Source organism: Megachile rotundata, chromosome 12 (genome assembly GCF_050947335.1).
Source record: "Megachile rotundata isolate GNS110a chromosome 12, iyMegRotu1, whole genome shotgun sequence".
NCBI classification, from domain to species: Eukaryota; Metazoa; Arthropoda; class Insecta; order Hymenoptera; family Megachilidae; genus Megachile; species Megachile rotundata.
This window is the reverse complement of record NC_134994.1, coordinates 9340621-9357578: the sequence shown is the minus strand read 5'-3', so window position 1 is coordinate 9357578 and position 16958 is coordinate 9340621. Positions and strand designations below refer to the sequence as shown.

Sequence of the window (16958 nt, the reverse complement as noted above, 5' to 3'; positions counted from 1 at the left end):
TGTACCTGGTTCGCTCGCTCGCGCAGACCTCTTTCGCTCGTGTTTGCGTGTACACGTAGGGCCGACGAGCGAAGTAATGGCGCAGAAGCCAACTCCTACTACTCTTGCGGCTGGAAATGAGTCGACTAGGATGGTGTCGACGTGATGTACAGCGACAGGGTTGATAGCGTTACAAGAGCTACTAACCCTTCTCCCTTTCTGTCCCCTCTGTCGCTACCTGGCCCTCTGCCTCCCATAACCCCTCGCCCTGTTCTTCGCCACCTTCTCCTTCGCCGCAACCACCACCACCACCTCCTCCTCCTTCTTCACCTTTTTCTTCGCCACTTTCGCCTCTTTCTGCTTCTACGGCTCGACGTGTTCGAACGCATCAGCGTGTAAAGCACGCTCTCGTGGTCAGACCGAGCCCTTCGCTCTCCTCGTCTCCTTCCTTCTCTTCATCTTCTTCTCTGACTTTCGTTCACTCTAGTTCTCGGCTCGCGGAGACTTATCCTTTCGTATTCCTCCTCCCGGTGCCTTTACACGATCGACACTTTTATTTGGGATAGAATCCGATTCCTGTCCCGTCGACCGAATATCGTGTATTTTTGCTCGGAGTTGAGTGGTAACCTTCGTTTCGGATACGTTCGCTCGTGGAAATATTTTAGTGCATTATTCGGAGATCTGGACGTTCGAAAATTTTAGGACTCGGAGACTAATGGATTTGGAAACGGAAATTTAGCAATTCAGAACATCTAAGAAGTTAGAGACTTCGTATCTTGAATTAGATTTGGAAATGACAGAATTTGTTCTTATCTCAGTTATACTGGAGCGCATAATTCCATGCAGAACGGCTTGAAGAGCGACGGAGTTAAATCGATCATAACGGAAGGGTTGAGAGCTCGATTTTCTCGCGTACACGCAGGAGATCGGTTGGCAGTCGGAGATAGTTAAGACGTTTCGGAAAGAAGGCGTGGAGGAACATGGACAGCCGGTCGCGGTTTCTCGGACGTGCGAGAACGTCTGTTTCTCGTGGGATATCTCTCGGCCATTTCCGTTTAATTGATCGTCCCGAAACGTTGCCACGTATACGTGGCCCGTGGATCGAAGACGATACCGGGACGACGGTTTCAATGGTCACTGGACGAGCCAATTAGCTCCGTCCCAATGCTCAGGTACACTCTTCTCCCTCGTTCTTCTCCCCTCGTGACGACACCCTGAATCTTGTTTCTCTTCAACGAGCGTGTTTCTCTTCTTTCCTCTCGGAGCCACGGATTCCCGGTCTATATGCGACCTGGAAGGCTTCCGGGCTGATGCGGGACATTACCGGCCCCTCGCTCTTCCCGCCGCGCCTTCTGGACGGAACACAGAAAACACCGTGGTCCTATCTTATCCGCGAAGAAGTTTATAGCCCGGTCGACTCTAATTGGGCGAGAAATCATCGGCCACTCCTTTCTCTCCGTCCGCTCGCTCAAAAAGACGCTCACTAATTCACGATTTCTCGCGTATTATTGCTGGACCGTGCCACCCTTTCTCCACCCTTCGCTACCCCTTTCCCCTTTCTCTTCCTTTTTCCTCTCGTTCCTCGACACTCGGACACTGTTCTCCTGATTCGATTCTTAGGTTATCATCACCGATGTTACCTTCTCACGATCCGAAAGATCGCCTCTTCCTGGACCTTCAGAACTCTTATCGAGGAACGACAATTTTTCGCTGTCAAGTTGGACTCGCGAATTCATTACAGATATTTCTCGCGGTTTAGGTTTTAATTCTTGCAAATTTGTCGGAGAATCGAGAGCTTCATATGTTCCCTCTCCATACTCTTATTCTGCATTTTATTCCATTATTCGCATTCCAATGCCAACCGCCAAATTTTCAGATGCTCGAAAATTTTTAAAAGTCAAAGGGTTTGGTTGCCATGTAGAGAAACTTGCGGTTGACTGTACAAAGGTGATAGTCGGACGAGTACAGAAAAAGTGCCGGTTATTGTAAGACGAACAAAGTCGCGAAAGGTATTAAGACCGTAATGGTGGTTGAGGATCGTTCGACTACTCCATCGTAAAAGGAAGAACAAGGGTCGGACGAGCATTCGAGCGCACGCGGGAAACAGGGCGAATAGGGTGGGCAGTGCGAAAAAGGAGAGTAGAACGGCGACCAACGGAAGGAGGATCGTCGGACACATTCAGGCAGTCAGCCACGAGAAACGAGAACGTAACAATTACTATCTGAGACCGATCGGTGAGGCAAGATTAACGATCTTACTCGCAACGGGCACGTCGGAGCCCGTCTCAGCAGCGATTGCTCATGGGAAGAGCAAGGGGAGCCAACGTTAAAGTCACTTCTCCCTTTTGCTCAATGAGATATTGCCTTTCCACGGTGCACGGTAAATCGCGAGAGCTTCTTTTCTCTGTCTTTTTTCTTTTCCACCCTCCGCGATATTATGCGTGCCACAACTAGGCGTGCACTCCCGTCTTCCTGACGCAGATATCCTCCATAATCCCTTATACGTAACATCTCGAGATCGAAATTATTGATTGCGCTCCGGGGAAAGCTATCTATTTTTTAGAATATCTTTGGGCTACGTACGCCCGGAGGAAATTATAGCAATTTCGAATTTTTTAACGAACCAACGCACGCAGGCTGCAGCCACTTATCAAGCATCTTACCATTAAACTGTATTAAAGTTTTAACTAAATAATATTTAATTAAATCGTAGTGAACTTCACTTTTGAAGTATTCTGTAATTGTGTATAGATCTAGGTATTTCCAGGAATGGGGAGTGCTAGGATTTTCTAGGGAATTGGGATAGTAACACGTGCTGTTCTAACTCGTAACCAAAGCTCCCAAAGTTACAGTCTCAAAATTTCTAAATTCCTACATTGTCAAATTCTCATAAATTTTTTCTAAAATTCATCAAAAATCAAAAAATCACCATTCTCCCCAAATATAATAGTAACTCTCAAGTGTTACTGCAAACGGTAGAGGCTGCATCCTCTACGCCGCCATTTTCTCTAAGGAGATATTCCTCCCGCAAGCCAACTCAATAGTATGTCTTATTGTCTTTCAAATCATACATAGAGTATTTTCACCATAAAAGCGTTCTACATTAACAACTACAAAGCTTCGTCAAAGGTTCAAGATAGGTAAAATTCTGTTTTGAACCTTAAGATACATACGGGCTATTATTGAATTCCGTGAAGCATCTTAGAAAGTAATTCGTCGTATCGTGATTCGCATGATAACGAATTGTATGGTACAAAGTGTAAGAGAATTCCTCGTTTCATGATTGAAGGTTGAAGGCTAGCATAATTGTATAGTCTGAATCCTCAGATGCACACGGACTAAAGAGGTTTTCCATGCAACTTCGTGGAAACTATGTAGTTTATTGTTCTGTGATTCGCACGATAATGCCAAAGTGTGTGCTACAAACTTTGGAGAATTCTTCATTTTACGAGCGAAGGTTGAGGTCAAGTATAACTGCGGTATAAACCTTCGGTTACACACGGGCTAAATAGGTTTTCCGTGCAACTTCTCGGACTTTACAGTATACGTAAGCTGTGTATATACCATAAAGTTTGGAGAGTTCTTAATTTTATGATTATAGGCGGATGGATAGAATGGGTGCGAAAATGTTTGAGACATTATATACTTTTCTATATCTACATCGCGAATTCTGACCTGAAATATTAATAACTTTATCGCTCGAACATCTTCCACAGCAAAGATACGTCAACGTTCGAGCAGCAGCTTGAAACGTTAATGGTTAATCAAAGGCATACCACCGTACCTTGGTTGATCCATGATGGAGCTGATCGTTTCTCAGCATTGTCGCGAAAAAAGCGCTAAAAGCAGGATTAATGTCGGTGTCAGAAATCCCCCACGCGTATTTAGCAAGTTTGTTTCAATTACAGGAGGACAGAGAGTCGTTTTTTCGTGGCATGGCCCCGCCAGCCCATTTCTCCGATCCTTCGTTCTACCGTGCGCGCATCCCCGGTTCCAGCCGTGGGTTATAAATTTGGTGGTCGCGTTAACAGCTGACGGGGACCACGATATCCGAAATGTTGGCGGATCCGGTGTTTTTTCGTGCTCTCCACCCCCCTCGTGGCCGAAACAGTGTCGCCAGAGAAACCAGTTTCACGCGCGGATTCCTTATTTGCGAACCCGACGAAACCGTAGATTCAGAGTTAATCGTCGATGAGCCTTTCTCTCGTTCCCTCCTTTTCCTTCTCTCTCTCGTCCTTTGCCAGAACTTCGCAGACTCGCGAATCTGCGACAGAGTCCCGCGATCTCGAACGCTGAAGAAAAAGTCACAGGAGTTGGATGGTCAAGGGTGGAACACTACGGACAGGGATCTGATAATCGTGATTATTGGTATTTACAAACGAATTCATTTAAATAAAAGTCAGTTTAACAGAGTTCGTTACAAGGATTACCACATGTTGTGACCTACACTATCTACTAGGCGCCTAGGTAATACATTATCCGAGGCATAATGATTCGCTAGGACTAGTTGAGTTCGAGGAATGTCCGTTTGGCGCCAGCGTCGAGCGCCATGTTTCTTTCTTTCCCTATCCGAGTAAATTACAGCGAGACAAACGAATTACCTATCTAGATCCACGGTAGTTTCGATGACCGGTCGTTCGTACACTGGGCCGACGTTCCGCTTTCGAACGTTACACTCGTGGCGTCACTTATCGTAATCTTAACCGTAATAAATGAACCGTAATCGTAGTAAGTAGTTTTATAGCGGGGACATTGTCCGAACGAACACGTTTCTTCAATGAGATTCCAGGAGGTTGGCCACCGAGCCGATCGACGCGTCAGATAGTTTCGAGGGAAACTCACGAATCCGCGTTCGGATTCCAGAATCGTCCGTGAGTTCGTTGCACCGCTCGCGTTCAGGATTCGACGGTCACGATCAATGAGAGAACAGGTCCCGAACTTTTTTCCCTCGAGTTCGTGGGCAGATCGAGCGATACACTTTAACGCGCTTTCTCGCGACGACGTCTTTCACTCGTCGTAATTGATCTCATCGGTTACACGTTAGATCACAAAAAATGTTCCGCGTGAAACTCGCTGTTGGTTCAGCGATTCGTGCACCGATCGCGGCTACCGGATTCAACGATCGTGCTTGGTCAGTTCGAGGGGTTGCTGGTCGGTCCAATGATCCCTCCAAGCAACGGTGGGCGACGAAGGAACGTCCTGATCGGAGTCTTGCACGTCGATCTCCTCGTCCTCCTCTTCGTCCTCGGTCCGATCGTAGTCCGGTCTTTTATTCTCGACGAGGATTCCGGAACCGACGCTGGACTCGCGTCTCTGCTCGTACGCCGGACTCGAAGAGCCGAGCACGTTCGTCGGTGAGTCCTCTCCGACCAGCTGGCTGATCATCCTGAACGCGCTGGGCTTCCTCTCGGGCTGTTTGCCGATCGACTCGACCCTGTCGATCCTCTCGTTCCTCTCGACGGCCTCTCTGGACGAGGAATTACCGACGACCGCTCTAAACGCGCTACTTTCTCCTCCCATTCCGGCGATCGAGCAGCTCGAAGCGCGGTTTATTTCCATAGCGGATGCGGAATGCGGTTGCGGCTGCGGCTGCGGCGGCTGCTGCTGTTGCTGCTGCTGCTGCTGCTGCTGCTGCAGCGGAGGCGGCGGTGGTGGCGGAGGTGGTGGTGGCGGCGGTGGCGAACGCTTTAAGAGGTTCATTCGCTGATGACGACGCCACTTTGCCCGTCTGTTGGAAAACCAAACCTAAGAGTCACGAGTTAGGTCGTTAGAAGGCTCGTGATCAAGTTTCTAAGTTTGCCTATGGGGGCTGCGCACGCGAAGCCAGGGCCTATTCTTCGCTTTTCGAGACTTCGCCGCCCGGAGGGTAACTCTAGCGTAGCAGAAAACGACAACACCGGCGATATCGAGAATATGACCCTGCTGAAGCAACGCGCTAGCCCTCCGACACAGATATCTGGGATGGAACCGATCCTCACCTGTACTCGAGCTTCCGACAGAGAAGTTTTCGAGGCTAGCCGTTCCCGCGTAGACACGCAAGGATAGTGAGATCTCTCGAACTCCTTCTCGAGCTCCTCGAGCTGCTCCGGACTGAACGTCGTGCGATTTCGTCGGAACTTGGGCTGTTCCGATCCGTCCAAACTGCCCTCGTCGCCGTCGCCATCTGCGCAAGCAAACCACCATGTTTCTCTGCTTCTTTCCACCCTCACCACGCATCCTCGCATCTACACGTTCGCTAGACTTGGACAAACTTAACCCTTTGCAGTTTTGAACTAGAACGTACTTGAAAGTTCACGACTTCGAAGTAGACTGCGAATGTTCATACGTGTTCATAAGTTTACGAAATAAATACAAATCGCGTTATTTACAGTTTGCCTCTATATATCATAACTACACGAATATTCACAATCTAGTGATAAGCGAATAATCGTATGTTACTGAACGAACAATACTTGCTTCCGTTCGACAATCACGTCTACGTATAAATATCCACAAGGTTGACCCACTATATCATATTCCATACTTGTGAGCAAACCTTTTAGCAGACTTAATATGTCAAGAACACGAACGGAATAAAGAAACAAGGTGATAGAAGACAAAGTGGAAAGTTAGCACGAGCTCCAATTATTAAATTAAAGTCTAACAACTAATAAAAAAATCAAACGAACACTTTGCTCGCTCAATAACTGAAATGAAATCGCGAAAAGTAAGAACCGCAAAGGATTAGTGTCACCGACACAGTCCCTACATAAATCATTCTAAATTGCAATGTTGACCACCAGAACCTCACCCAAGTATTTCGGAACACCTAACGGAACGAGGAATCGGTGATCACCTTGCAAGTATCCTCGAGCAATCGCGTCAGCATGTAAAGAATGATCCGCGGTTCCCGCTGCGGACGCGGAAGCGGCTGCCGCCGCGGCCGCCGCCGCTCCGGGACTCAAAGACGGAGGAAGCAGCAAAGCGGAAGCCGCGCCGGAGATTCCGGTAGCCAAAGGTGGCAACATCCACGGATGACCGGGAGCTCCCGGCGCCGGCCAACCGGCCGGCAAGTGGTGGCTGGTCGTCGGATGTTGATGAGCGCTGTTGAAATACGGATGAGGTCCTGCGGCGTATAATCCGTAACCGGCTGCCCTCGCGAACTCTGCTGCCGCCCTTTCCGCCGCACGATTCCTCAATATCCGGTTGATGCTGCTCACAGAAGGTGCTGTTGCGTTGCTGCACACGCCTGCGAACATACATTGCTTCTTCTCAAAGCTTCCGTCTTTTATCCTCTTGGATTTCATGGTTTTTGGGGGTTGATTATGTGGTGATTATGTGAGAGTCGATTTCGTGAAGGTTTTGAGCTTGGAACTCTTCTGGTCTGATTCTGCTAATTTGCTTGGGGGTGATTTGTGACTTCTGGAATGGGAATGATGGTTGACTGGTCGTTCTGATTATAGTTGACATAGGTACTTTTTACATTATATATTCTAGCAGATGAAGAACTGTGTTTGTTCTGAATAGAACGTCTCAAGCTTAGCTAGCAAAAATTTCAGTCTCAACTAGTATTACATCGATGTCAAACTTGATATGGAGTTAATTTTTTGACAATGTGGTAGCATTATTGAAAGAAATATTTTGAACGTTTGGTATTATTTTTGCAGAGACTTTTAATATTCCGTACCTGACGTTAACTTCATTCCCAACGAATGAAGTCACTCTCACGTTATTTTATTTAACTCACAGAATTTTATAATGTATTTCGAACTCCGAAACAAAGTAGACGACTAAAACTTTCAGAGAATAAACCGGATGCGTAACATTGAAGAAGATTTACCTTCGCAAGTTCCATTGTTTACCCTCGAACATTTTCAAGAGGTCTCAAAGAATAATAAACGAGTACATGATAATATAATAGACGGAGCAACGTATCACCTTCGGAACTTGTTTGCATCGAGCTAGAATTTTAGCAGAATAATTACTTCAAAAATAGATTGAACAGCACACAATGTATACTTCATTCAGGAATATCTCCGGAACGTTCTCAGCATCCGGCCTTTTGAAATCATCGATAACGCGATTCATATCCGGTTCTTTTTACCTCCAGGAATGCTCTCTTAATTTTCATGTAAATCTCCCAGCGCGACTAACACATTGTGAACGATTCTGAAAAGTTTCTAACGCGCGATGAATGAAGAAGCAACCTTCGACAATTAATAGTTTTTAAAAGAACATGACGCGAACTTCGTTTTCAAAAGAAACAAAGTGTGTCGATAGACGAGGCCGTGGAAGAGTTTTCTTGATTCTGCCATTATACTTTGTTCACACGTACGTACAACTATCATAAAGATTTACTGTGCACGGAACGCTCGAGCTTTGTCGAATGACTCCACTAATTCCTCTTAATTACCTGTAAACTTAATCTCTCCGCGAATAGTAAATGACGTTTGTTTACGAGGTAAAACTTCCTTGAAAACTTGTTCGCTCTACTGCTACTCATAACTTGTTAGCGCTAAATGATGGCCGTTACGTTAATTAAATTACAGTTTAAAAACGAGTTTTTTTTTTCATTTGTGGGGTCTTTTCTTTGAGGAGTTTACGATTAATAAGGTTATGCATGAGAATTAGGGAAGGAAGAAGTGGTTGTTGGCAGGACATTAAATAAGAATTTTGGTTGTCGATATTGGTGTTTGGATTTTGGGTTATTGGGATTTGGAAGTTGGAGAGTTTGGGATTTTGGAATTTTTAAATTTGGAGGGTTGGATCTCTGAGAGCTGAGAACTCTGAGAGTTGGATCTCTGAGAGTTTAGAACTCTGAGAGTTGGATCTCTGAGAGTTTAGAACCCTGAGAGTTGGGTTTCTGAGAGTTTAAAACCCTGAGAGTTGGATCTCTGAGATTTGGATCTCTGAGAGTTTAGAACCCTGAGAGTTGCATCTCTGAGAGTTTATAACCCTGAGAGTTGCATCTCTGAGAGTTTAGAACCCTGAGAGTTGGATCTCTGAGAGCTTGGAACCCTGAGAGTTGGATCTCTGAGAGTTTAGAACTCTGGGATGTGGATCCTTGAGAATTCAGAACCCTGAGATTTGGGTCTCTGAGAGTTTAGAACTCTGAGAGTTTAGAACCCTGAGAGTTGCATCTCTGAGAGCTTGGAACCCTGAGAGTTGGATCTCTGAGAGTTTAGAACTCTGGGATGTGGATCCTTGAGAATTCAGAACCCTGAGATTTGGATCTCTGAGAGTTTAGAACCCCGAGAGTTGGATCTCTGAGAGTTTAGAACTCTGAGAGTTGGATCTCTGAGAGTTTAGAACTCTGAGAATTTAGAACTCTGAGATTTGGATCTCTGAGAGTTTAAAACCCTGAGAGTTGGATCTCTGAGAGCTTGAAACCCTGAGATTTGGATCTCTGAGAGTTTAAAACCCTGAGATTTGGATCTCTAAGAGTTTAGAACTCTGGGACGTGGATCCTTGAGAATTCAGAGCCCTGAGATATAGATCTCTGAGAGTTTAGGACTCTAAAATTTGGATCCTTTTGAATTCAGAGCTCTGAGATTTATATCTGAAATCAGTTATTAATCCATAAAATGTCTTACCTTCCGAGATGAGCCTCTCCCTAATTTCCCAAGCAAAGATGGTCGGATTTTCCCTCTTGTATTGCTCGATCTTAGCGACGACGGCCGGCGTCGCGACTTTAGGCTTGCTGCCACCGATCAAACCTGGCGGTCGTAAGGTACCTGGAACACGATAGAACAAACTTCAAAGACGCGGTGCTTAATACTTCTATCTTCAGATAAAATCGCTCGTAAACGCCAACGATGGGCCACATTTATACGCCTCGTGAAGACGGCGTTTAAGTATGGCCGCGTCACGTTCGCCGAAGACTAAGTTTCGAAAACCTGTTGCAAAAAGAAATTGATGTGTCGTAAAATTCTACCAGTTCTTTCAGCTATTTCTAACTGGAGGTTTGTTATTAATATTTAATGGCCATTAGCATCAGGAACACTTTCTGTTACTGTTTCTTATTTGATAGTTGTTTTTGAGATTCTTACTGTGTATTTTATTAGCGCACTATCTTTATGTGATGGTATATTATATTTAATATTGTTAATGTTAATTAGGATAGTCATATGAGAGCTTAGTTTGCAAGCGTATTTAGATGGTTAAGTGCTACTAATCTTCTTAGTGTCTTTTCGGAATATTTTAGTGAGGAAATTGATAGATTATTTGTTTCAAAATTAATTGAAATATGTTAGAAACTTGTTATGTTACACTTCTGGAAATAAGTATCACTGTCTTTTAACTTCACAGATCAATTTAACTTCAATGTTAACTTCTATTTAACGTAAACTTCTTTCGGAGCGTACTTGGACAGTAGCGACCATTTTGTGCGTCCTCAATTGCACCAAAATGGCGACCGACGCGGTAACCTTAAATTGTACACAAGAAGAAAGAAGTCATATTAATTTAGATCTAAATAAGAAGACTTACTGTTCAATTAATAAAATTGTTAAATAAATATATTTATACCAAATGTTTAAGGGTTGACAAGCGAAATGCAATAAGTAAATGTTTATCTAAAAAAATTGGCAGGGACACGAAATGCGTAAAACGTTGGAACCGATCCAGCGTTGAAATCTCGACTCTCGATATCGGATACCAATCGTGTCGTGTCTGGGCGGATCCACGACGCAGTCATTAGAAGCTTAGCGGGTGAAACGATACCGGTATGCGATACCTGCGATAATCAGAGATATCTAATATGAGCCGATCGGTGAATAGACGCGCGTGTAACGTTTCCGATACGTGTTCACGCTGCCATACTGCTTCTGTACAGTTTCTCTCCCGTTCCATCACCATTAACCGAATCTCTACAACTCGAATTAGCTAAAAGCTCGCATTTAACTCTTCCAGCTTTCATCTTAAAAATTTTTGCTATTATAGGGTTGTAACGTGCCAAATGTGCAGTGGTTAAAAATTGCAAAGATTTTATACCATAGATTTCTACGTTACCAAATTTCAAGCTACCCAAATTTCCAGCTTCCCAAATTTCAAGCTTTCCAAATTTCACGCTCTCCAAATTTCCAACTCCCCAAATTTCAAGCTCCCCAAATTTCCAAGTCTTCAAATTTCCAACCCCCCAAATTTCCAACTCCCCAAATTTCAAGCTTTCCAAATTTCACGCACTCCAAATTTCCAACTCTTCAAATTTCCAGCTTCCCAAATCTCAAGCTTTCCAAACTTCACGCTCTCCAAATTTCCAACTCCCCAAATTTCACGCTCTCCAAATTTCCAAGTCTTCAAATTTCCAACCCCCCAAATTTCCAACTCCTCAAATTTCAAGCTTTCCAAATTTCACGATCTCCAAATTTCCAACTCTTCAAATTTTCAGCTTCCCAAATCTCAAGCTTTCCAAACTTCACGCTCTCCAAATTTCCAACTCCCCAAATTTCAAGCTCCCCAAATTTTCAAGTCTTCAAATTTCCAACCTCCCAAATTTCCATGTCTCCAATTTTCCAACTCCCCAAAATTTCCACGTCTCCAATTTTCCAACCCCCTCAAATTTCCAACTCTCCAAATTTCAAGCTCCCCAAATTTCCAAGTCTTCAAATTTCCAACCCCCCAAATTTCCACGTCTCTAATTTTCCAACTCCCCAAATATCCACGTCTTCAAATTTCCAACTCCCCAAATTTCCACGTCTCCAATTTTCCAACTCCCCAAAATTTCCACGTCTCCAATTTTCCAACCCCCTCAAATTTCCAACTCTCCAAATTTCAAGCTCCCCAAATTTCCAAGTCTTCAAATTTCCAACCCCCCAAATTTCCACGCCTGTAATTTTCCAACTCCCCAAATATCCACGTCTTCAAATTTCCAACTCCCCAAATTTCCACGTTTCCAATTTTCCAACTCCCCAAAATTCCCACGTCTCCAATTTTCCAACCCCCTCAAATTTCCAACTCTCCAAATTTTAAGCTCCCCAAATTTCCAAGTCTTCAAATTTCCAACCCCCTAAATTTCCACGTCTCCAATTTTCTAACTTCCCAAATTTCCACGTCTCCAAATTCTCAGCTCTCTAAATTTCCACGTCTCCAATTATTATACAATATAATACAGATTTTATAATTGCATGAATACACCATAGAATGAACACATGCCTATAATATTATACGAATCTTGAGTTTAATTCTTATCCACTTAACCTCATAGGCGACCGTCTAGTCACACCACGCAATAGTCACTCTAACTATTCTAGTATTTACTCTAACAGGTTATTGTAACCTTAAATTCTAGAAAAATAATATTTTAAGCATCGTCATGTATTTCTGCAGATCCCCAATTGTATCTACCTTTACCAATATGTTCACAGTCATATTGTAACGAATATGCTGCAATATGTTCCATTCTCGGAAGTGCACGCCTATAATCGTCGCACACAATTTACCATTCTTCAGACCACAATACTGAAACTGTTAAACGGAAAAGAAAGTCGTAACGCAAACGGTCGTTCCAATACAGTGGTTCAGGTAATTGTCATTGATTTTACAAATTCGCTCCTTGTATCCAATTCTTGCGAGTAGCACGGGGAAAGTTGTGCCCGTGCGAAACGGACGATTCAAACTGCATAATACAAGTCGCAGTAATTATAGAACGTTTCGTGCTATCATTAGCGACAATGGCTACCGTAAAGCTGACAGGTTGCGCGTACGAGACACACAGGTGTTACGTGAATGCATAAGCACAAAGCCAACAAACGACGGGATAAATGTGCCTCTAGACGGTCGCCTATGAGCTTGCTCAAAATCCGCGTGTTTCTATTGATCGATCTGATGCGCTCGCACTTCTAACCAGACGTGCTGTTAAGTTCTAGAATATTGCGAAGCATGAGTTTTAGTTTGAAAAACGAGCGGAACTTGAATAATTTTAGGAGTTTGTGGGGTGAAACGAGTAGAGGGTGAAATCGCTTTTTGATGGCAGTGGACGTGCTGAGTTTGGAGGGTAGTTTTCTTTCCGAATACGCAAATTCCCAGCTCCTCTAATTTTCAAGTTCTCAAATTTTCAACTCTTCAAATTTCCACTTCTTCAATTTTCCAATTCACCAAATTTCTACGTCTACGAATTTCCAACTCTCCGAATTTCTTAATCCCCAAGTTTCCACGTTTCCAAATTTCCACCTCCTCAAATTTCCACGTCTTCAAATTTACAACTCCCCAAATTTCCACGCCTCCAAATTTCCAGCTCCCCAAATTTCCACGTCTTCAAATTTCTAACTCCCCGAATTTTCAGTTCCTCATATTTCGAGCCACCCCAATTTCCACGTTTCCAAATTTCCAACTCTCCAAATTTCCTACTCCCCAAGTTTCCACGTCTTCAAATTTCCAGCTCCTCAATTTTCCAACTCCCCGAATTTTCAGCTCCCTAAATTTCCAGCCATCCCAATTTCCACGTCCCCAAATTTCCAGCTCCTCAAATTTCCGCATCTTCAAATTTCCAGCTCCTCAAATTTCCAGCTTCCCATATTTCCAAATCCCCAAATTTCCATCTCCCGAAATTTTTAAGCCCTCAAATTTCCAGCTCATCAAACTTCCAACTCTCCAACTCTCACATCCCCCATTTTTCAGCTGCCCAAATGTTCAATTCCCCAAATTTTCAGCTGTCCAAACTTCCAACTCTCCAACTCTCCATCCCCAAATGCTCAAATCCTCAAATTTACACAAAAGTTCTACACGCCGTAGGACTTTCAGATCCCCAAATTTCCAGCTCTCCAAACTTCCAGCTCTCAATCTCTCACATCCCCAAGTCCCCAAATGCTCAAATCCTCAAATTTACCCAAAGGTACTACACACCATAAAACATTCAAATCCCCAAATTTCCAGTTCTCCAAACTTCCAACTCTCAAACTCTCACATCCCCAAGTCCCCAATGCCCACATCCTCAAATTTACCCAAAAGTTCTACACACCACAAAACATTGAAATCCCCAAATTCCCAGCTGTCCAATGACCCAGCGAACAATGGTTGCAAAGAATTCCTCAGACGTCTCAATCCGCGAGATGCTAATTACCAAGTAAACGCCTAATCGACGGAAAAATCTGCAGATCATCGGTAAGACAATTACATGGGCGCTACTCGTTTCAAAATGGCTTGTAAATGAACGTTTCAATCAAACTGAGTCTGCAGCGATCTCCCGAGTCCTCGAAACGGGTGACGTTAGCGAGGTAATGGAAAACGGAGGCGCAGGCAGATTCGAACAATTATCGATCGTTACGTACTGTTATTAATAACAATAATGACGGTTAAAACTGGCAGGATATCGCGTGCGCTCCCACGGGTGAAGTGCGTGCCGGGTATAAACGGTGTACCCACCTAATAGGCATCCATGCCTCGAGCAAAATTCCTTGCCTCGACCCAATGTCTCTCTCTCTTTCTTTTTCTCCGATGTTCTTTTTCATTTTGTCTCGAGTGCACGCGTGCACGTCGCTCTGCACGTGTGTATATAAAATTTTCGAGAAAGGCCCGGTTAATGAAAGAAACCGCACGAAGCGGCGCGGTTCCTCTCTGCTTAGCGGTCGATCCAGCAACTTGAACGAGTGCATGTCAAAGTTGTCAAAACCGCTGGACAACCATTTGTGTCGGATATTAATAGAACATGTTCTCGAAGATGTTAATCATTTCACATTTAAGGGAAGTTGTCGGGTCACACTGAAACTGCGAAATTGAACCTTCTTTGGTCTTTGAGTTCTTAGGTCTTTCTTTGGTCCTTGACTTCTTAGATTCTCGCTGGGATTTTGTTTAAATGTCTTAATTTTTCTTTGGAAGCTTGCTAGGTTGTTAGTAACCTCACACTAAGTTCCATATGAATTTTTAGATTTTCTCGAGGTTGTTCTTACATCTGTTCTGAATTATCTTTAGGTTGTAGTCACATCTCTGAATTAGCCTTAGGTTGTAGTCACATCTCTGAATTCTCCAGATGGCCTCTCCTTAGGCTCTGTTCATTCTCTAGGCTTTCCCTAGATTTTTCAGGTTGTCCATTAATTTTTATTCAGACTCGGGTTCTTCAGTTTTCAATCAAACTCGGGTGCTTCAATTTTCTTTCAGACTCTCCCTAAGTTCTTTCTGAGTCTCTCTGTAGTTCCTGTCTGTAGGTCCTCGTTCGTCTACCTTTGATCTTCAGTAGTCTTCACCGACTATCTCAAAATGGAAGACAAGATGAACGATTTCTTCTGCAGCACAATTTTTCCTGAATCTACGTTAATCAAACCTGTATCTCCCCAGCTATAAGCTTCGCGAACAGGCAGAAAATGCAGACACGAACAAGGAATCATCAAAGAGGTCGGAACAAGGACGCAGGAAAGGTACAATCAACCCCAAGAAAGAAACTAGCAATTACATGAATATATAATGGAAAATAGACGCAATTACCGAGCGGATCGCGTAAATGAACCGTGTTATCGTTCCGTAGTTCTACCGACAAAAGTGTATCGCGTATTTCGTGTTCGTTGCCGTACGTTCCGCACGTTCCATCAGCCACGATCGATCTTGTTACGCGCGGATAAGAAGACCGATAGCGGAGCGGCTGAATTAATTATCGAAGGCGTGCCAGGGAAATTAGACGATGTCGTTCGTTCCGCGTGTTACATTCTTCTTGTCACTACCCAGAATCTCGAGCTTGATTTATAATTGTGGCCTTCGGGATAACCGAATCGTGAGACTTTTTATTCGAGTAATGTTTGATTGAAGAATAATTGAAATTTATTCTTGGTTGGTGTATATTAGTTAGATTATTATGGTGGGTTGTGTGTTAGATTTTGACGCGGTGGATTAGTCGTTTGATTAGTGCTTGTTAGATTATGACACGGTGTGTTACCATGCGATGGTATAATGCGTTAGATTATTACATGTTAGATTACCACGCGTTAGATAACCACGCGCTAGATTATTACATGTTAGATTACCACGCGTTAGATTACCACACGCTAGATTACCACCCGTTGTACTACAACCAGTTAGATTACCACGCGTTAGATTTCCACTCGTTGGAATACCACAAGTTAAATTTCTACGCGTTAGATTACCACCCGTTGTACTACAACCAGTTAGATTACCATGCGTTAGATTTCCACTCGTTGGATTACCACAAGTTAGATTACCACGCGCTAGATTACCACCCGTTGTACTACAATCCGTTAGATTACCACGCGTCAGATTTCCACTCGTTGGATTACCACAAGTTAGATTACCACGCGCTAGATTACCACCCGTTGGATTACAATCCGTTAGATTACCACGCGTCAGATTTCCACTCGTTGGATTACCACAAGTTAGATTACCACGCGCTAGATTACCACCCGTTGTACTACAACCAGTTAGCTTACCACGCGTTAGATTTCCACTCGTTGGATTACCACAAGTTAAATTACCACGCGTCAGATTACCACCCGTTGGATTACAATCCGTTAGATTACCACGCGTTAGATTTCCACTCGTTGGATTACCACAAGTTAGATTACCACGCGCTAGATTACCACCCGTTGTACTACAACCAGTTAGATTACCACGCGTTAGATTTCCACTTGTTGGATTACCACAAGTTAGATTACCACGCGCTAGATTACCACCCGTTGTACTACAACCCGTTAGATTACCACGCGTCAGATTTCCACTCGTTGGATTACCACAAGTTAGATTACCACGCGCTAGATTACCACCCGTTGTACTACAACCCGTTAGATTACCACGCGTCAGATTTCCACTCGTTGGATTACCACAAGTTAGATTACCACGCGCTAGATTACCACTCGTTGTACTACAACCCGCTAGAATACCACGCGTCAGATTTCCACTCGTTGGATTACCACAAGTTAGATTACCACGCGTCAGATTATCACCCGTTGGATTACAATGCGTTACATTACCACGCGCCAGATTACCACGCGTTAATTCACCACTCGTTGGATTACTACGCGTTGGATTCCCACAAGTCAGATTACAACGCGCCGAGTTAT

The 16958-nt window shown here is 44.0% G+C and overlaps 1 protein-coding gene across 3 annotated transcripts in view; it reads right to left on the bottom strand.

Moving 5' to 3' along the window:
• Window positions 1-4319: 4319 nt before the first annotated feature.
• The window catches only part of Eyg (eyegone), a 32049-nt gene continuing 19410 nt past the window's right edge, over window positions 4320-16958 (bottom strand). Inside the window, exons 3-6 of one of the 3 annotated variants that reach the window (XM_076538288.1) lie at window positions 9552-9692; window positions 6770-7207; window positions 5958-6142; window positions 4320-5724 (exon numbers count right to left, since the gene is read on the bottom strand). In XM_076538288.1, coding sequence (XP_076394403.1) covers window positions 5095-5724; window positions 5958-6142; window positions 6770-7207; window positions 9552-9692 — 1394 coding nt within the window. In that variant the 3' untranslated portion in view covers window positions 4320-5094. The remainder of the gene's footprint in view (window positions 5725-5957; window positions 6143-6769; window positions 7208-9551; window positions 9693-16958) is intronic. The other 2 variants (XM_076538289.1, XM_076538290.1) reach the window with 2 other exon arrangements.